Source organism: Leptodactylus fuscus, chromosome 3 (genome assembly GCF_031893055.1).
Source record: "Leptodactylus fuscus isolate aLepFus1 chromosome 3, aLepFus1.hap2, whole genome shotgun sequence".
NCBI lineage: Eukaryota > Metazoa > Chordata > Amphibia > Anura > Leptodactylidae > Leptodactylus > Leptodactylus fuscus.
The window spans coordinates 103355702-103377880 of record NC_134267.1 but is presented as its reverse complement, the minus strand read 5'-3'; the positions used below and the strand labels follow the sequence as shown (position 1 = coordinate 103377880).

At 41.0% G+C, this 22179-nt stretch overlaps 1 protein-coding gene across 1 annotated transcript; it reads right to left on the bottom strand.

The window, feature by feature from the left end:
• Window positions 1–1044: 1044 nt before the first annotated feature.
• Window positions 1045–15059, bottom strand: LOC142197639 (amine sulfotransferase-like). The gene is made up of 6 exons (XM_075268108.1): window positions 14903–15059; window positions 13002–13210; window positions 10738–10864; window positions 10474–10568; window positions 3674–3854; window positions 1045–1175 (listed from the first exon to the last, which is right to left on the bottom strand). The coding sequence occupies exons 1-6, from the start codon at window positions 15057–15059 to the stop codon at window positions 1045–1047; spliced, it is 900 nt and encodes a 299-aa protein (XP_075124209.1).
• Between the last annotated feature and the right edge of the window lie 7120 nt (window positions 15060–22179).

Sequence of the window (22179 nt, the reverse complement as noted above, 5' to 3'; positions counted from 1 at the left end):
GTTACATTAATGTACACATTGCTCGTCTTTCATTTTTTCACATATAGTTATGTTGTAGATGGCAGAATTTGACTTATGTTTTTAGTTACATGTATTGTTCAAAATCTTAATAAAATTTAATAATTTAAAAATATATTAATTAGCACTCGATTTCTGACCTATTTATACTAATAATACAGAATAACATTTACTATTAAGCTGAGGCCCCATGTTGCGAAAACTTTTTTTATTGCAGATTTTGCAGCATTTTTTTGCCAAAGTCAAGAATGACTACCAAAAGAATGGGAAATATATAGAAAGTACTTATACTTCTACTTTCTGCTCAATCCACTCCTGGCTTTGGCTTAAAAAAAGCCAAAGCCTCAGCCAGGCTAAGGCCCCATGTTGCAGAAATGCAGCTTGTTTTGTTGCAGATTTTGCTGTGTTTTCTTTAGCCAAAGTCAGGAGTGATTTGAAAAGGATTGGAAGATATAAAGGGAGCTCTTAGACGTTTCCCTTCTATATAAACCACTCTTGACTTTGGCTCATAAAAACACAGCAATATCTGCAATAAAAAATGCTGCGTTTCCATGACTTGGGAGCATAGCCTTAGGGCTCGTTCACACGGTGTAACGTCCCGCGAGATTTGGCACGTGTACGCCGCGTGACCCTTTACGTGCCGTACACGCTCCCATTGAGTTCAATGGGAGCGGGGATCGTATGCGCCGCGCTAGTTTGCGGCCGTGAATAAATGCACGGCCGCAAACTAGCGCGGCGCGTACGATCCCCGCTCCCATTGAAATGAATGGGAGAGTGTACGGCACGCAAAGGGTCACACAGCGTACACGTGCCAAATCTCGCGGGACGTTACACCGTGTGAACGAGCCCTAAGGGTATGTTTCTACGGTCAGATTTTCTGATGCAGTTTTTGAAGGCAAAATCATGTGAGAATATATAAAAGGACAAATGGACCTTTTTTTTCCATCCACCCCTGGCTTTGGCTTTAAAGATGCATCAAAAAATTGGAAAGTAGCAACCCTGGCTAATTATGACGATTATAGAATTCTACGATGCAGTTTCTTCATTGAGGTCCCACAACATCTTGATAGGTAGATCTCCCATCTTCTCTTTGTAGACTTTGTCAAAAATCTCACTCTGTGCCACAGTCATTACATTTTTCCAGTCACCAACAATCCCTGGTATAGAGTATAAAGGAAAGATGAGCCAGTGTAACATTGCAATATAGAATATGAATAGAAACTCAGATGAGTATGCATGTCCTTGCCAACATTTTATAAAATAGACCAGTGCCATTATTTAGAATGTCCATTTACTTGCTATCTTGCCATTTATTCTACTAGTTCAAATGAGTTTGTACCTCTATTTAAAGGGGCTCTATCAGCAAAATTTTGCTGTATGAGCCCCACATATGCGTGAATAGCCTTTGAAAAGGCTATTCAGGCACCGCTAATCTTATTTTAAACTACCGTCCCATTTTAAAATAAAACTATGAAAATCATACCTGAACGTGCACCCTGGGCGGTGATGCACGATCCGACGTAATCTTCTGGCACGCCTACCTCTTCTTGTTTTGTCGACGCCCTCTGGTTCTGGCTCTTCCCCGGCTTCATCTTCTTCCGACGGTTCAAATCCGCACACTCTGGCGCCATTTTTCTCAATGGCAGTGCTCCGAGGGAGCGCTACTGCGCACGCGCCGGATTTCGACCAATTGGATTTGAACCGCCGGGAGAGGATGAAGATGAAGCCGGGGAAGAGCCAGAACCGGAGGGCGTCGCCGAAAGAAGAAGAAAGAAGAGGTAGGCGTGCCAGAAGATGATGTCCGATCGTGCTTCACTGCCCAGGGTGCATGTTCAGGTATGATTTACCTATATGTTTTTATAGTTTTATTTTAAAACGGGATGGGGGTTTAAAATAAGATTAGCGGTGCCTGAATAACCTTTTGTAAAGGCTATTCACGCATATGTGGGGCTCATACAGCAAAATTTTGCTGATAGAATCAATCAATGTTTGATATCATGTGGATATGGTGTACCATTAGGCACAATTTATCAAAATAGGCATTTTATATGCTGGTCCTGATAACCTTTGTCCCACCAGCATATGGACCTGTTATGATGAAGTGCATAAATTAGGCACATCGTCTGGGGTCCATGCACATAAAAAAAACTACACCAGCTCTTCGCTGGCGTAGATTTCAGCCATGATTTAAGCCAGAAAACTGACATAAAAGATAATTTTGCCCCCCCCACCCGTAAAATTTTCTTCAATGAAAGTGGCATGCGGAATATAAAACTTAAGCAATTTTTTTGAAAAAAGAAATCTGACTTAAAATCTTACATAAAAGTGACTTTTTTCATGGTTTGTATGCCAGTTTTCTGGCACATAATGCTAAATCAGCCCCATTGCTTTTATGATTTATAAACAACTGGATCCATGTGTCAGTTTGGAAAATACTGATTTATGTATATGTCTTTTCAATAGAGATGAGCAAGTACTGTTCGGATCAGCCGATCCGAACAGCACGCTCCATAGAAATGAATGGATGCACCTGGTACTTCCGCTTTGACAGCGGCCGGCCGCTTAACCCGCCCGGGTGCCAGCTACGTCCATTCATTTCTATGTGAGCGTACTCGCGTACTCCGCGTCCGAACAGTACTCGCTCATCTCTACTTTTTAACATTAAACCCGTTTTAAAGAGGACCTTTCATCACTTGGGGCACATGTGGTTTTATATACCACTAGAAATTTCCCATTCTGTGCCCCCGGTGAAGAGCTATCGGTGCTGGTACCGTAGCTCCTCACCATCAGAAGGGCGTTTCTGACAGTCAGTCAGGAACGCCCTTCCTCACAGCAGCGCCTATAGCGCTGTACTATGAGAGCGGGGAGGAACGCGTTAGAAAGCCGTGAAAGCGTTCAATAGTTAGAACATGAAAGACAATACTGTGCTGAATTCAGCACACTGTCGGCTTTCTAGCGATATATAAAACTGCATGTACCCCAAGTGATCTCTTTAAGAGATTTGTAAGGCTGAGGCCACATGGTGCAGATAAGATGCGTTTTTTATTGACATTTTGCTGCATTATTTTTTAGCCAAAGCCTGGAGTTAACCTCATGGTATTATTTCTTAGTTTATATTTCCTACTCCTTTTGGAGCCAATCTCCCTCATTTTGGCTCAACAAACCGCAGCAAATTCTGCAACAAAAAAATGCAGCTTTTCTGTAACGTGGGGCCTCAGCCTTTAGTCTATAAAAATTGTGACCTTTTACAAACATAAAGCATTCAGATCTCTACAGTGCTTAAGTCTAGGCATCCCACAGGCCACTAAAAAAATAAGACACTCTTTGCCAATTGTATATCCCCAAATGCAAATAAATAAATAAATAAATAAATATATTAGACATGACTGCTGAGGTCAGTGACTGGCTGTAGACTTTCTTTTATGCTAGGTTCACAGTAGCACTCAAACCCCGTCATTGGGGTCCATCATGGAACCCGTGCAATGGAGAGACGGACCGCTAAAAAGCTGGTTACACATGGAGCCCTGCAGGGTCTGTCAGGTGACCGTCGAGTGTTTGTTATTTTTAAACTAAAAGCGGCGGCTTCCGTGCAGAACATTTTCCTCCATCAATTTTTTTTTTATTCTGAGACAACCAGATTAATCTACTTGTTTACCTTTACGTAGAAAGTTTCCTTTTCTTTGGTCTAGTAAGGAATTTGGAACAAATTTATAATTGGCAAGAGGATCATCTTTCATGTTCTTAAAAGTTGCTTTTTCCACCACTGTGTCTACTGCTTTCTCATCAAGGTTTACGTCCAGAAATTTGCATATTTTCAGGACAGCAGATCGTAGGTCCTGAAACAGACGTGAAAAAATAACCAGAGAAGACAAGTAAGGGAATAGAAAACTAATTTCATAATTGCCAACATCATAACTTCATATAACATCATAACTAGCACATAGTCTTGTGTAACATCATGGTGCAAATCAATTTAGCCAATGCATGTATATCAATAAATCACTGGCACTCTAAGGGCTCTGCAAATCCTGTCCTGCCCTCCAAAAGCCAAATAGCGTCTTTCCATTCTGAGCCCGACCATGTACCCATAAGGGGTAATTTTTCTCTTTTAAAGGGGTTGTCCCATCTCAAGGATCTTATCTATACTAGTAGCTTATGTAAATTGAAGCCTTTTTCTAAATATATTGCTTCAGAAATTCTGCTTTCTTTGCCTGCTATGTGACCTGACCTTATTCCTCCCATTGTTTACACAGCATTGTTATAACCACGACCTGGGAGATAGGATAAGTGATGTCTCTTACTTAGTGTCGGCAGGACAATACATTCAGCTAATTGAAGTTTGCTGATAAAGCCTGGTATCTTATCTCTCTATATAAACACACACATAACACTGAACCCTTCTGTACAAAAATGTGTATATTATCTGCTCTGCTTAAGTGTTCTGTATCCCGTTCGGAGGGGGGAGGGGGAGGGGGGGGAGAAGAAATACAGGAAGTGAGAAGCAGACACTGCATGCAGCCTGACTGAAAGACTGAGATGGGAGAACCCCTTTAACCCCTTGTAAAAACAAAAACTTTGGGGAAAACGTGACGTTTTAGTAATTTTTCATTTACGCATTCCAATGTTAATAAAACGTGTGAAATGGATATGGGGTCAAAATGCTCACTATAAGCCTTGATAAATTCTGACAGAGGTGTTATTTCCAAAAGAGGATCACTTTTGGAGGGTTTACGTTGTTGTGGTACTCTAGGGGCTCTGTAAATGAAACATGTCCCCTGAAAACTATTCCAGCAAAATCTTCTTATCAAATGCTAAGTGTTGCTCCCTCCCTTCCACATGCTGTTTGTATTTCTATGCTCAGGAGAAATTGCATACCAAACTGTGAGATGCAATTTTTCCTTTAACCCTCTGTGAATGTTTTAATTTTAGGGCAAAATGAAAAAAATGAAATGTTTAAGTTTTCCCGTCAAATGATAAAAGAATTAACAAACTTCCAAAACGCTTTTTTGAATTATTTCAGTGGTATAGTTTGAACATGGGGTAATTTATGGGGGGGTGGGGTTCTAATATATTGGCCTTTATAATTCCCTTCAGAACTGAAGTGGTCCTTAAGAAATCAGTTTGGGAAATTTTCTAGTAAATCTGGAAAATCTCTATTACACTTGTAAGTTTCTAAATAAATTAAAGGACGATTAAAAGATGATGCCAATATAAAGCAAAGATATGGTGGATAATATTTATTAATGTGTTTGGCTGGTATGACTGTCTGATAAGCAGAGCATTTCACATTTTGAAAATTGCAACTTATCAAATTTCCTATTTTTTTAAATAAATACAAAGATATTGATCAATGTTTATGACTAACCTGAAGTACAATGTGTCACGAAAAAACAATCTCAAAATCACTTGTGTAAGTTAAAGCGTCTCAAAGTTATTGCCATATAAATTGACATATGTCAATGAGGCCATGTCCTTAATGCACTTTTGGGCTGCGTTATTAAGGGGTTAAACACCCAACATGTGCCCTACATATGTTTCCATAGTTATAATTGACATCCTTCGATTTCCAAAACCACAGTGGATGTGAAAGGTATGTCTATGGAAAAAATTATAGGTAAACAGTGGATATAAACTCCGACGCTTTCTGCATTTAACTTTTAAATCACTCCAAAAATTACCCTTTTTTTAGGGGGGAAAGGTGCTTGCCTGTGGTTTTCTAGGCACAATTGCAGCTCTATTGCAAAAAACAAAGGTTTTGTGGAAAAATTTGCATATTTTGATGGTTTATATGTGTTACAGGGGCTTATTGTTATTTGGGAGACAAATTTGTGGTTATGATTAACTTGAAAAGTGATGAAAAATTGGCTTTAAAAAAAAAAAACAAATAAAAAACTAAAAGCCAACAAAAATTATCCGGTGATGGGAGCAGATCTGAAATCAAAATTGTTTTTTTTTTTTTTTTTTTTTTATATCAATACCCTGACAGTGACACCAACAGTGTGGTATAGTGGAATGTGATGGTGGACCAGGCCGCAGGACATGTCTGGCTGAGTGGTGGTAGTGGTAGTAGCTATGGCAACATTTCTGGCATTGCAGAAAGGCATAATATGATGGATCAGGCCACATTACTTTTCTGACTGAAAGGTGGGAGTGGTGGTAGCTATGGCATCATTTGTAGAAATGCAGGAGGGCATAATCTGATGGACCAGGCTGTCGGAGTGGTAGTAGCTTTTTATTTGTAGCGGCCAGCATCAGCAGCAGTACAGTAAATGGAAGATGGTGATAAAGTTAGACAGTGGCAGCGCTATTTGGAGGCATCAACCAGAGTTTGAAAATACTTACGTATACGTGCCCGATTCATTTTAATAAAAGTTACTTTTCTCTATGCTACCTGTGGACATTTTTGTCCTTTTAGGCATTACAACGTCACCAGCAGCACCCTTTTGGCCATAACACGAGGCTGACAAAATAAAACTTAGGGCCCCTTCACACGGCGGATACGCTCACTGCTTTGGAGTGTGTAAACGTTCCGTAGCAGCGGCGTCTAAAAGCAGATCGCATTGTTTTCTATGGGAGCCGGCAGACGCGCACTCGCCATAGAAATGAATGGGCTGCTTTTTCCATTCATTTCTATGGCGAGCGCGCGTCTGCCGGCTCCCATAGAAAACAATGGGAACTGCTTTAGACGCCGCTGCTACGGAACGTTTACACGCTCCAAAGCAGTGAGCGTATCCGCCGTGTGAAGGGGCCCTAACATGACAAACTGAGCCAGCTCCTTCCACTACTCTGACTTATTGACCGAGAATTCCATGTGGTCAGAGTTACCTACAAGAATATAGGTGCACTCTAGGTATGAATGTTCCTGCTGGTGCAGGCAGTGGGTCTCAGTTGCCTGTTGTGGCTCTGGTCGACACTGCAAGCTGAAAAATTCTTGGTTAATCATCTTCCAGATACGGCACTGGGCCTGCTGCTGCTTTTACTCCTCCTGACACAGGCAGAAGAGGTGGACCACTGGCTGAGTGTGATGGACTGGGAGTGGCACAGGCCATCTGGGTACACATGTGATTGGCAATTGCACGTTCTTCCTAAACGGTGTGACAAGCTGGGTATATAGCCTATCCTGATAATTCTCAAATTTTTCTTCCCTTTGAGAACCAGCGAACAATTCCTCCACTTTTTCTAAGAGCACTGCCATTCAGTACTCATCCCTTGGCTTGATTCTAATAATAATCTTGTTGTTGTGTAAGCAGCTTAGCATACAGGCTGTCATGCTTGTCAGCATATGTATGGAACAAGGGGACTGTCATGGTCGGTTTTCTTGGCCAGTGTGGTCACCATCATCACCATCATTATTTTGAAACAAATTTCATCCTCCTCCCCTGGCTGTTCCTGTGACATATCAAGGGTCCTTACTGAATCCTCTTTCAGTCTAGGAGTCCCATTTCCTCTACCATAATGACCCTAGCCTGGATCTTCATCCTACTCCATCAACACAGAGCGATTATGTTGAATAAGAGGTGGCAACTGTTCCTCCTCTTCCATCCCTCGTTGCATGAATGTAAGGGTTTCCTGTAAGATATACAATAGAGGGAACACATTGCTGATGCTGCAGTCGTCCCTGCTAACAAATTTGGTGGTTTCTTCAAAGGGCTTGAGAAGCTGGCAGGCTTGCTTCTTTAGCCTCCAATGATGTATCTCAAAGTAACATATTGTCCCTGTGGTCTGCTGCATGCAATCAATCATTGCCTTCTGTTGCTCACACCGATGCTCCAGCATGTTTAAAGTTGAGCTCCACCAAGTTGGAATGTCACAGAAAAGGTGGTGCAAAGGCAGACAATTTTGGCGCTGCAAATTGAGCAGGTTGTTTTTCAATATAACAATGGCTGAAATGCATAGAGATTTTTCTGACTATGAGGAGTACCTCTTTTTATAAAGATTAAGAACATGCCCCATACAGGGACAATGTGTTATTCGTTATAACTGTGCAGTAACAATATTGGTGTCATCCTAACTGGCAACCCTGCCCAGTTGGCAAGGAGCCATGCAGTGGGATACTTGGTGCAAGTTACAGCAAAGCAGTTCATCTGCTGTTTGGCATCTCTGATCCAGGTTCATTAATTGCAAAATTGTATTGCAGTGCTTCACCTTATACCTATGAAATGGGGGTGGACAAGAAGGAAGAGGAATGGAAGCAACTTGCCCTGGTGAAGATGGTGGTGGAAACCAGTCCAGAGAGAAAGAATCCAGAGTAGGGGGATGGGACTTGCATTGTGTTGAAACTGGGCTTGTGCAATTGGGTAGGAACTAGCACCTGGCCTTGCTGGGTTTCTGAATTGTGGCCGCTGCCAGTGTAGATGAGACCTGTCTACAAGGAAGATCATGGGGAGGAGTAGGAGAACAGCCTTATGTCAAGTCTGTTTACCAAATTAGAGAGTGATGCTTTTTCATGTTGGTACATAGAGATGTCATTCCTATATTTGTTCCTGCTTGGCCATGGTTAATTTGCTTACATATTGCCACAGATTTATCTTTTGGCAATGTAGAAAAAGATTCCCATATGGGAGATTACCTTATGTAGTTGCTACTGCCAGCAACAACATAAACATGTCTGCGATTACGACCAGCAGTGCCACCATCCCCATACTGAAAGGTTCCCCTAGGTCTGCGCAATGGTTAGAATCGTTACTATTACCACAGATCTATTTGCATGTCCATCATTACAACAACTGAAAGCTGATCACAAGTGTCCAAGCTTTTATACACCATATGGTATCAGCATTGTAAGGTCCACCTACCACTCTCTATTGGCTGAGAGGCTGTCAGATGTTGCTACCATATTACAGTCAAGCGTGAGTCGCTGCACACATGTCTGCTCTGTATTTCCTGGCAAAACGTGATGGTGGCCATTTTCTCGTAGTGCAGCCATTTTGTTTATCGAAAGCGATTCGCCATTTGGAATATTCAGTATGAAAGCAGCTAATTACAAACAGATTTGCCTACATATAGTGGTAACCAACTGTCAGTTCTATTACTATATTCAAAAGGACACTCAAGACTACTTGTGGACCCACGTTCTTGTGACAACTGGGATTCCCTTTACTCCACATTTTCAGATGTGTGAGCATTTTTTTTGCAATATTCTATCACAAAGTAATATACTATTTGTTTTGCAGCCACCCAGTGGTTCTGTTGTGGTTCATAGCTTCACAATGCTTTTGGTAGCATGTCACAATATTGTATTGTGCTAAGATGTAAGGTGTAAGGGATGTGCATTGTATTGTATGTTAACCCCTTCCTGATATCCGCCGTAATAGTACTGTAGATGTGGGGTGTTTAAATATGGCAGCCGCTCGGGAGTCAAGTGGCCACCATAACCGTTGAGTCTCTGCTGGCATTAACCCCTCTGGCGCCTCGGTCAAAGCTGACCGAGGTGTCATTTTAATGGTTTCGCACAGGTGCTGCCATTTGGCCGGGGATTGCCGGCACCCGCAGCAAGCTCGAGGGCTGGCGTCCCATTACTATTACAGCTGGGAGCCTTATCTTTCTAATGCAGGCTGCTCAATAGAAATGCCATTTTTTGGCAATTCACTACCATTGTAATGCATTTCATTAGGGGTCTAATAAATATAAAAAAATGTTAAGTTCAAATAACCCCCCTTTCCCTAGAACACATATAAAAGTACTTAAATACTGTGAAACACATTCATATTCGGTATCTGAAAATGCCCGCTCTACAAATCTATAAAAATATTTTACCTGTGCGGTAAACGCCATAGCGGGGAAATAAAATCAAAAGTGACAAATCACCGTTTCTTCACTGTTTTGCCTCTGATAAAAATTTGAACAAAAACTGATCAAAGCGATAGCAATTCCCCAAAATGGTATAACTATGGGCCTGCAAAAAAAGATACCCTATGCATTCCCATACACAGAAGTATAAAAAATGTATGGGTGTCAGAATATGGTGTAGTTTAAAAAAAAAATGTTTTCACAGTTTTGGATTTTTGTTAATGGGTTAAAATGTAAATAAAAGCATATAAATTTAGTTTGAACCAAAACATAGAATACATCATCATACAACATGAAGAAAAATTTGTCTTACAGACATTAAGACTAGAGATGAGCGAGTACTATTCGAAACTACCATTTTGAATAGCACGCTCCCATAGGAATGAATGGATGCAGCACGCAACAAGGGCCGGCGTCCTGTCGCTTAACTCCCTGCGCGCCGTCCGCTCCCATTCATTCCTATGGGAGCGTACTATTCGAAACGGTAGTTTCGAATAGTACTCACTCATCTCTAATTAAGACCTCATATGGCTCTGAGAGCGGAAAAATTAAAAAGTCATAAAATCTTCACATACAATAAAGATAAATTCCAACTGGATGCTGTTGCATCTTGAATTCACTTTATGAGCACATGTACATTTTCTTATCAAATACGCTGCTTATTACCTTTTTCATTTCTTCATATGTCACAAACAGTATGTTGAAATCCTCTTTGTGTGTATACCAGCCTCTAACATGACCAAACCATGAGCCACCGAAGACTGTAAAATAACAAGACATTTATGTTATGGTACCATTGTACAATCGAAGGTTGTTTCATAAAAACACAGATTTAAACCAGCACCAAAAGTTTATTTTCAGACTACCACTAATAAATACTAAAAACACTTCAACCGGGTTACTTATAAGATCAAAAAATAATTCCATTACTTTTCCCTGATAGGAAGCCTTCTAGGAATGTTTCCCAATTTATCGTATCTTTTATGTTTGGTTTCAGTTTGTAGAAGTGGTAAAAGGACAACATGGCATCTTTTGGGTTTCGACACACATATATAATCTGAAAAAAATTAAAATGAACGCTTCATTACAATTTGTATTAATAAAATAATGTGATAATTTCATGTTGTACCAACATTGTAATCTTGTACCAATATTTGAGGTTAAAGGGGTATTCCCATCTCAAGGATGTTATCTATACTAGTAGCTTATGTAAATTGAAGACTTATCCTAATATTTTACTTTAGAAATCCTGCTTTGTTTGACTGCTATATGAACTTTTTCCTCCCATTGTTTACATAGTGTTTCCTTAACCATGGACCTGTGAGATAGGACAAGTGAGGTCACTCACTGCTCTGCCTCTAGAAGCATGTGCATATTATCTGATCTGCATAAGTATTGTGATACTTCATAGTGTCCCGTTCAGTAAGCCGGGGAAGGAGGGGGGGGGAGGGGAATTACAGGAAATAAGAAGAGAAAGCAGGCAAACTTCTGAAACAGTGAGATGGGAAAACCCCTTTATAGGGGCTCTATCACTGGATTATCGCTATTTTAGATAAACATATGCCTGAGTGGCCTTTAAAAAGGCTACTCAGGTCCTGCTAATCATTTGTTTTAACGAATTACCTTTTAAACGTATATGTAAATGAGCCCTGCCGTGCACTGTGGGCGTTCCTGTGCACACCACCACATCATACTCTATTCACGTCCTCCTCTATTGGAGGTTGGATTCACCAACCTCCAACTCTCTACAGAGACGAGTGGAAAAGGACCTGTGATGATGTCACTACAAGGTCCTTCGTCGTCTTCTAAGTAGTGATCTATGCAGAGCAGGGGCCGCAGCTCCCTGTGTCTATCATAGATCTCCATGTGCTCAGTAGAGATATGGCCCCTGCTCTGCATAGATCACTACTTAGAAGACGACGATGGACCTTGTAGTGACTTCATCACAGGGACAAGCCAATCACAGAGCAGTAGTGACATCATCACAGGTCCTTTTCCACTCGTCCGGGTAGAGACAGTTGGAGGTTGGTGAATCAAAAGCAGGAGGAGATTTACATAGAAGAACCAATAAAAGAGGATGTGAACAGAGTATGACGTGGTGGTGTGCACGGAACGCCTACGGTGCATGGTAGGGCTCATTTACATATATGTTTAAAAGGTAATTCAATAAAATGGGGGGTTAACAAATGATTAGCAGGGCCTGAATAGCCTCTTTAAAGGCTATTCAGGCATATGTTTATCTAAAATAGCGAAAATCCAGTGATAGAGCCCCTTTAATGCATATTGATAGCATAGGGAATCATTTCCTAATTGGTGGGGTTCTGACCACTGGGACCCCTACCGATCCTGTGGATTTGGGTCCTGTTCTCTTTGTCTGATAGAGTTGGCATACTGCTGCTCCATTCATTCTTTGTAGTAGCTTTGGAGATGGCAGAATGCTCTTATCAATGGGGAATAACTTCAAATCTTGGTACAACCTCTTTAATAACCAAATTAAAGGAAATGTCTAATAATAATAATAATTCATTTTACTAACATACACCTCCATTGATGTTCCTTTGCTTCACTAAACATTTTACTAACATAATAATGTATTGACTATTTTTAGCTTTCTTTGGATTTGCAGTTGAATCAAGACATGTTAAGTGCATGGACATGACATACGCTTCATCACTAGAGTTATGTTCATAAAAAAGGTCACTCTGTTATATTTACATAGAGAAAAACAATGGGACAGATTTACAACGACTGGTAAAGAAGACCATTCTTCAGGTTATTTAAGCCAAATGGTGAATGGAACAAAATTTATCGCATAAAAGGCAATGTCCGAACTTGCAGGTTTTTTTCAATTTTTTTTTCCAGGAAGAATCAATAAAAGTTAATCAATGACAAATGACAATCAAAAGTTAATCAATGACAAACCTACCCCAAAATAGTACCATTAAATCCTGTCATTTTTCCCCCAAAAAAACAAGCCCTCATAAAGTTACAAATAAGGCTAAGGCCCCACGTAATGAGTCAAAAAACGGTGCAGGATGAACTGCAGTGGAAACACATCACAGTTTTTCCCACAGCGCTTTTTACTGAAAGTCTGCAGAGTTTTCCTTTGGAATGGAAAAACGCAAAAAGACCTAAAACAGGACAATCACTAAAGGGTTAATAGACCAATGCTGTATAATAATTATATGATTTACTTTTCCTTTCCTGTACTTCAGATCTCTTGGCATTAGATAATACGGCAGGTGAGTTGAGAAGAAACGAGGAGATGGACGGCTACTAAAATCAACATTGTCAATGTTATATTCAAGCCATGGCATTCTTGTCATATTGTTAATATTTTCTGTTCCATTTCGATGGCCTTCATTACATATTAGGCTTATGATTTGCTGAGTCCAAATTGTGCCTGCAAAAATTGTCAACACATTTTTAGTCAATGTATTTTGACAAATATTATTTACATACAGGGTGAGACTGAATGTTTCAAGAATATAATTTTTCTTTTTATTTATTTATATAGCACCATTAATTCCATGGTGCTTTACATTTGGGGGTTACATACAATACACAAAATATACAGGTAGATATAATACTAACAGTGACCGACTGGCACGGTGGGGTAGAGGGCCCTGCCCGCGAGGGCTTACAATCTATGGGGGAAGGGGGTAGAGACAGAAGGAGAGGGGTCCAGTATGTAGATTGATGCATTCAACTGCAGCAGATATATTGCAGAACTATAATCGATATGAGATATGTCACTGAGAGCCAGGGACTTCTAGCAACTCAGATAACAGTATTGCAAGGAGTCCCTCACCCGGCATAAAGTGTAGGCCAGTAAATATGGCCAACACACGGACTGAGTTTAGAACTTGGTCGTGAATACACCCTAAATAAAATATGCCATTTTCCACCAGATAAATATTAAAGCGTCCTGAGCAAGATGATATGTGGTAGAAATATATTTTCTGCATAAAATGTCAAAAGAAATGCAACATTACAAATTGGGATATTATTATTGACGTTAACCAGTGGTGGTCATAATATTTATTCAATAAAAGCAGGTTATGTGATACTGTTAGGGACCTTTCACACTACCGTTAGTACTGTCTGTTGCTACTATCCGTTACAAAATGTTAACAAGGGACACATACTGATGTGTCTTAAATCCATTAAAAATCCCATTGATTTCATTGGGATTTGATCAGTTGTCCATTAGTGTCCATTTTCACCAAATCCGTCACATGTCCGTTATTTTAGCAGACATAATAACGCAAAGTATAGGACTTTTGTGTTCAGTCAAATGATGGACTTATGACGAACGTTAAGCATTCGTTATTTTTTAACATTAATGTCTAGGGCTAATGGATGGTAACGGACAGTCAAATCAAGGCAGTTATCAATAAATGGCACCCGGAGTAATGTCTCACTTATACTATAGATGACCCAGATTTATCATCCAGAATCAAACACTGTGATAAATCTGAGACTGTCTACTGTATGTTTTCACTGTCCAACTATTAGATAGTTTTAATAAATCTACCCTAGTGAGTGTTCAATAGTGTCCACCACAGTCCTTTCATACTGGGGATGGGTAACAGAAGGAATCAAATACTGGGTGAAAATCAAGGTAGTGCATTAGTAGTCAAGTCAGTGACCAAAATATTACACCTTGTTAGGAATAACAAATTTAACATCGAGAAAGCCAATCCTTTCCATTTCCATAAATTGAGAATACTCATACTAAATACAAGATCTCCCAAGAGGTACAGAAAGTGTCCAAGTACTGAGAAACATCAGTCAGTTCATGGAAAACCAAACACTTATAATTTGATTTTAATTATCTACTAATTAACAAGATCCACGTGCTCAATGGATTCCAATTCCAATTCTGATGGAATCTGATCAGAATGAATTTAACATTTGCCCAGACAATTAAAAACTGATGAATACTAAATCTAAACAATAAAAACAAACTCATATTACTGTTTCTCCTATAAATTTGTATTATATGTAAGATTTCTTTTTCATAGACTACCACTGTAAAATAATAGCTTTTCTTATACTACTTTTCAAGGAAAATTTTAAGTGGTGAACTTACCTGATTTTGGGTAGGTAACAAGAAAAACATCACCTTCCCTTGTTTCCATATGTTCAATAGCATCTACAATTTCAGGGGATGTATAATCAGAATCCAAGTATATGCCTTTATGTTTAATGAATACGCCATTTAGGACTTCAGATGGAATTCTGTCCATTGCAGCTTCCATGAACCTAAAAATTAATAATTTGTCAATATTTTTTAATAAAGGTTATAACAACAATATATATATATATATATATTTTTCTTACCTTTTTGGAAAACTCTCTATTCAGATGAAGCAGTGATAGTATACTGAGTACAAAAAGGCAGATTAAATTTATTTTGTATAATAATGATTTAACCTTTAAACATATAATGCTTTGTAACTTCTGCCTGTGTCATGTGAATTTGCAAATTTATTTATGGTAGATCCATTAATTATTAATCACCATTGAACTGAAATGAACTTATAAACTGGGCTGATCACCTGGATGGGCTGCACAGAAAGGGTCACATCAGGTTCTATGTGCTCAGGAGGCTGAGGGCCTTTGGAGTCCAGGGGGCACTTCTCAAGGCCTTTTTCAACTCTGTGGTTGCATCAGCCATCTTTTTTAATATGGGCTGCTGGGGGAGCAGTATATTAACCAGGAACAGAAAAAGACTTGACAGGCTGATTAGAAGGGCCAGCTCTGTCCTGGGGAGATAACCTATAACAATACCCTGTATAATACTGGAATATTTATACATACCTCCCAACTGTCTCAGATTCGGCAGGACAATCCTGGATTGTGGGTCCTGTTCCACGGTCCCAGTTGGTAACAGAGGACGCAGATGAGTTGAATACAGTGATGAAGCATGAACCATCCATGGACAGCCTCTGCTTCATCACTGTGCTCTTATATGCACCGGCCCTGTAGACGCAATGTGATGACATTACTCACATTGTACCTGTAGCTCCCTCAGCTGTGTGGAGAGGCAGACCTCAGACAGAGCAGCAGGGGAGCGAGTTAAGAATCAGTGTTTTAAACTGTGGGGCATATGGAGGGAGAACATTAAACTCGGGGGAGATGAAAAGTTCACACTAAACTGGGGGCAGTTGGAGGGACATTAATCTGGAGGCAGATGAAACGTTGACAGTAAACTAGAGGCAGATGGAGGGAGGGACCTTAAAATGGGACAGATGGAGGAAGAGACATTAAACTGAAGGCAGATGAAGGGGACATTAAATTGGGGGCAGATGAAGGAGGAGACATTAAACTGGAGGGGGGGGGGGCAATTGGAGGGGGGCATTAAACTAGGGAAAGATGAAGGGGGCCAGATAGAGTATGACATTCAAGTGGGGACAGGTTGGAAGGGGACATTAAACTGGAGGCAACTGGAGGGTGACATTAAACCGTGAGGGTAGCTTTAGAGGAAGATTAAACTATGGGGGTAGCTGGAAGGGGAAATGTCTGCCTCTAGTTGCCCATAATTTAAAGTTACCCTACAGGTACCCCCACAGTTTAATGTCCCCATCCAACTGCCCCCATGGTTTAATGTCACCCTCCAGATGCCCCAGTTTAATGTTCTCCTCTAGTTTCCCCCAATTTAAACTGGGGTAATTGTGTCAGGACCTGAGTTGGTGGTGTTTGTTTGAGGATTTGAGCCAGTGTCCTGTGGTTCTCTGGTCGTTCTCTTTGCCACTGAGCTGTGGAGTCAGGGGTTGGGTATCTGCCTTAGTATATACTTGAGCTGGCTGGGTATCTCAGTTAATGCTAGCTTCAGGTGTTTGACATTGTCATAAACCAATCAAGTAGTTCTGGGGTCTGTAAAAGACTCACTACTGGCTTCAGTCCTCACTGGTTTTCGTTGTTACCAACCTGGATTCTTGGCCCGGTTTTAGGAGGAATGTTTTGTGGAAGTTGCACGGTCTCAGGAGCTGATTTGGAAGTGGTGGAGTGTTGCCTTGTGTGAGAATCTGTTTAACCCTCAACATTTCTACTCAACCCCCTGTCCTGCATTTCTGGTTACCTGACACTGTCTTTGTATTAGTGAGTTTTTGTTTAGGGCTTCAGGTATATTTTGCCCCTGTCCTCTTATACCTCTTATATGGTTGTGCTGCCTGTTTGTTCTCCAGCATATCCCATCCTGGTTGTTTCTCTTTGCAGCTGCACCTATTCTTTCATTAGGGTTGACCGCCTTTTAGCATCCCAGTCCCTAGCCTCTTTCAGCTCTCTCCCTATCTGTCTGTTAGGTCTTTGCGTTTAGAGAGCCAGAAGTTGTCGGGGCCAAACTTTGCTTGCGAACAGCTGACCAACACCCTCAGGCAGGGCCTAGTCAGCCGTCGTAGTGCCAGGGAGAGTTTTTCCTACCCCATTCCCATAGAGGTGGAAACAGCATTCAGTATACAGTTGTTAGGGCATTGTCACAACCGTGACAAATTGGAAATCAACATTATAATGTGGAGGCATATAATGGAAGAATGTAGGAGCATTATACTGTGTGGGGCACAGAAAAATGGATCAGAGTAGGTGGTGTCAACATATGAGTGTGTGGAGCTAAATTTTAAGAGTTAGAGTAAGGAATGCTGTGACATAAAACATTTTTTTGCTTGTGATCCTGGTCATTGTTACCATCTCTCTCTGGACATCACTCTTGCCAGAGTCTTATCAGTTTTCCCCATGCACTATTGTGCTGGGGCTTTTGTGTATTTTTGAGAACTTTTATCTATATAAGAATAGTTAGGTCCCCTGATGATGGGTGTCAATACACCTTGAAACGCCATGTAGGGACTGTTAGGGAAATTTTTTGACAGGTTAAACTTGGGACCACCCTTGTTAGGGTGGGAGTTACTTCCTTTTGGGATATAGGGGCAGGGACATAGGGTTATCTAGGGACTGTCCTGAACCCATCCTTGATACACCACGACACCTTGATATGGCGACTATGGGTAAGATCTAACCAATTTTACTTGCCTTCCGTAAGTATTGTAGTGATAAATTGTATTTTGTTCCTGTTCCCTGAACTTGTGGGGTTGCAGCTTTGATTCATTGTGGCATGTATACATCTGGCCATTTTTATGAGTAATGTCTCAGGTTACATTTACCCTGTAGACATTTTTTAGAGGTTGTTGAATAAATGTTAAGTTTTATATTTGCTGCATCAGTGCTTTATGGCTTTCGATGCACTTCTAAACTGGTGGCCTGTAGGGTTGCGCGATCGGGATCGGAAAAGATCGGATTCCGATCGGCGATCAAGTAAATTTCACGATCGCCTAAAAAAGATCGGGAACGGAATTTCGATCCTGATCACTCAACCTTACCTGCACAGAACCGCTGCTGCTCCCCAAAGCACCTGGACGTTCTTCTCTGTCTTCTCCTCTGTCATTCACAAGCCGGCAGAGCACCGTACGCGCCCCCGCCTCCCTAGGCTAGTGTTACAGATACTGGGAGAACGCGGAGCTTGTTGTGGCTTAGGAGAGTGTAAGCGAGTACTGGGAGGGGAGACGTGAGTGAACAAGCCTTTACTGCTAACACTATGCTCTTTCCAGAGCAAGCAGGTAGAAGGCTATTTCAGCTGGCTGATCTGCAGTACACAGAGGATCTCCAGGCAGAGTTAATCTGAAGTTGTTTAGAACACAATCAAATAATGAACATGCTGTGGGTCTTAAAATCTGCAGAATATTCATTATTGTGCACAAATTCTTTTTCAACTGGATGTCACTGGCAGAATCCTAAAGATGTGAAATAACCCATACTCGCCTGTCCCTGATTCTCAGGTGTCTTCCACCACGGTCCAAGGACAGATGAGTATGGGTTAATTTTTTTTCCACCTTCCCTGGCCCTCTTGCCAAAAAAACAATTATCCTGGACACCTTTATGTACTGTACTCCTTGACTTTGTTTACAGTGCTAATTATGTACTATTTGATGTATCTATATATCTTGTATTTTTATCTTGCTATTATTTATAATTTCACTATTTCTAAATTTTAGTTTTTTCCATGAATAAAATGCTTTGTTAAAAACTATCTGTGCTACTAATAATGAACTCGGTGTTATCTGAGGACCTCTAGCAGAATCTGCTGTTATATATCATTCATTTGCTCAGTGTTGTCTTACAAATCTTTGGTGGATGTGGACTATTAACGAAGGTATCATCTGAAACCAATTAGTAGCCTAGATTGTGACATATTAAATATACTAGGACATGTTTGCGGCAAGCATGTGGTACTTTAATAAACTCAAGTATTGTACCTTTGCCCAGATGAGTTAGGGATTAACATTGTAAACATGTTTTCAAATGTTTCTGTACCATACCATTTTTACATCTGTCTGATGAAATTGCCTAGGTGCACATTGGCTGTGAAAAATGTCCAATGTTCATGGCCATTTTGTACACAAGGAGCGTATCTTTTCACATATTCCTCACATGTTGCAGTGTATGGAGGGATCTATGAAAATGGACCAAAAATAAAGCATGACGATCATGTGAATGCCCCCATTCACAGTCAGTGACATTAAAGCAGTCGTATGGCGGTCATTAAAAAAAAACATCCATTACACAGCTGATTTTCACTGTCCTGTGAATATAGGGTAAGTAAAACAGTCAAGTGCAAATCTTTAAAGGGGCTCTATCAGCAAAATCATGCTTTAAAATGGCTATTTAGGCACCGTAAATGTTATATTATACTACCCCCCCCCCCGTTTTAAAATAATAACCTAAAAAAGAATGTGCTCTACTTACCGAACGTGCACGCTGCGTGGGCATTCAGGGTGTGTCTTCATCTTCATCCACGCCTCTTCTTCCTCCGATGTCCTCCGGTCCCGTCCTCCTCCAGTGCTCGCGAATGGACTTTGATTTAAAAAAAAAATGACCTGGGCGCATGCGCAGTAGCATGCGGCTTCTACTATGGCTACTGCGCAGACGCCCAGGACATTTTTTTTTTTAATCAAAGTCCGTTCGCGAGCGCTGGAGGAGGACGGGACCGGAGGACGTCGGAGGAAGAAGAGGCGTTTATGAAGATGACGCCGGACCTTGATTGCCCGCCCAGCATGCACGATCCGTAAGTAGAGCACATTCTTGTTTAGGTTATTTTAAAACTGGGGGGTAGTTTAATATAACTTTTACGGTGCCTGAATAGCCTTTTTAAAGGCTATTCACGCATATGTGGGGCTCTATCAGCATGATTTTGCTGATAGAGCCCCTTTAAATAAAAGCATGCACACTGACAGCTGTGCCCACTTGGTGTGAGTTTACAAATAATTGCAATAAAGCAGTGAAGTCAAAAAACAGTGGAGTTAGGCAACTTAAGACTAAGGCCCTATGTTGTTGAAAGGCTCCTTTTTTGATGCATATCTTGCTGTGGTTTTTATTGCAGATTTTGTTGCGTTTACTTTTAGCCAAACCCAGTAGTGGCTACAAAAGGAATAGAAAATATAAAGGAAACTATTAGGCTGAGTTCACAAGGGATATTTTGGTCAGGATTTTGAGGCTGTATCCACCTGTATCCACCGTTGAAGGAAAAATCACAGCATTTTACGGTACTTGCAAAGTGGATGGGATTCATGCGAATCCCATGCCACTTTGCGGAAAAAATCGTATTGTGGTCCTGTTGCGATTTCCAAAACCGTTGCGGTTTTGAAAATCACAGCATGTCAATCATATCTACGGAAATGCCAGCGGCTTCCCCGTAGATATAATTGTAACAGAAAGTCCATGGGGGAAAACTCTGTGAACTTTCTGTTCAAAGTGCTGCGGGAAGAACCGCGATGCGTTCTCCACCAAGTTGATAGAGCTGAGACAACAGTTATGAATCTATGGGAGACTCTTACGCATATCCCTACATATTCTGCCATGTCTGAATTGAAGCTATTGTGGAAAATTTAAATCAATCTTTGGTGCAGTACCAAAAACTATCTCATGAGGGCTTAGCTTTGTTTTCTTATAAGGTGTCATGCGGACTGTGTGTAAGGCTATAGGTAAACACTCAGTCTATTATTTACCTGTCTCTGCCAACTTTTTTTGGATTTTCAGTTTAAGCCTTTCCCTTTAGTCTCTCCACTACTTGCCTCTACTTTGCGGGTGGTAAGGGGTATGAAAAGCTTGCTTGATACCTAGGGCCTGAAAACTTCCTACAGGACCTCTGAGATTAAATGAGTTCCTCTGTCACTTTCAATTACTCCTGGAACTCCAAATCTGCAGACTACTTCTGCTAGCATTTTTTTTTTCCCTTCAGTCTTAGCATTAGCCTTTGCTATGGCTAACCTTCTGGCCAACCGTCAACACATACCAGGACATACTCATATGTACCAACCCTTGGTAACTGAATGAAATCTATTTGCACTTGCTGGAATGAGTACAATGGCTTCGGGGTGCACTTCTGAGGCACCTTGACTGTCCTTCCGGCATTATGGCAAGCACAGACAATGCATCCCTGAACAAACTTGACTGCAGTGTAGTGGAACCCTGGGACAACCCATGCTTGCTCTACCAGACTTACCATGGCATCTTTCGATTGGTACGTTGGGCCATGGGACAGGGTGCACATCATCGGATATAGCGCCCTTGGGAGACATAGCTTCGACTCACCAGCCTACAGTCCCCCTTCATCCTTCTCGGCCTTTTTCCTCTTCCAGGCATCTTTCTCTTGCTGAGTGGCCTGTTCCTGAAAAGACTTAAGGAGGGTTAGATCTATTTCCCTTTCCCCTGGCTTCATCTCCACAACATAAGCCACTTTGGGGAGAGGAAGTAGAGCTGCTGCCTTCGCAGCTGCATCAGCCCTACGGTTTCCCTTTGCCTCCTTAGTCTGCTCTTTAGCATGAGCCTGCACTTTTACTATTGCTACCTGCTTGGGCAGCATAAAGGCTCTGAACAACTGTGCAACTGATTCAGCATTCTTTATGGGTTTGCCCAAGGACCCCACAAAATCTCTACTAGGCCAAATGGGACCATTAGTCATGCGCTATGCCAAATGCCCCCGGGAATCTGTGTAGATATCTACCGTTTAGCCTTCTGCAATTGTACATGCCTCAGCCAGGGCTCTGAGCTCTGCCTCCTGGGCAAAACACCCAGATGTTAGAGGCTCTTGTCTTACCGTTTCCTCAAAGGTGGTTACTGCATATCCTGTGTATGGTTACCCATCAGTGTAGTATCTGGACCCATCTATAAAATGTTTAAAATCAACATTAGGTATTCACAGTTCTTTAATTTCAGTTTTTAATAATTCAAAGCAATCATGTTCTAATATATTAATAAATATATTACCCTTCTTAATTGTGAAATTGGGAGTGTAACTTAATACTTTGTCACTCAAGC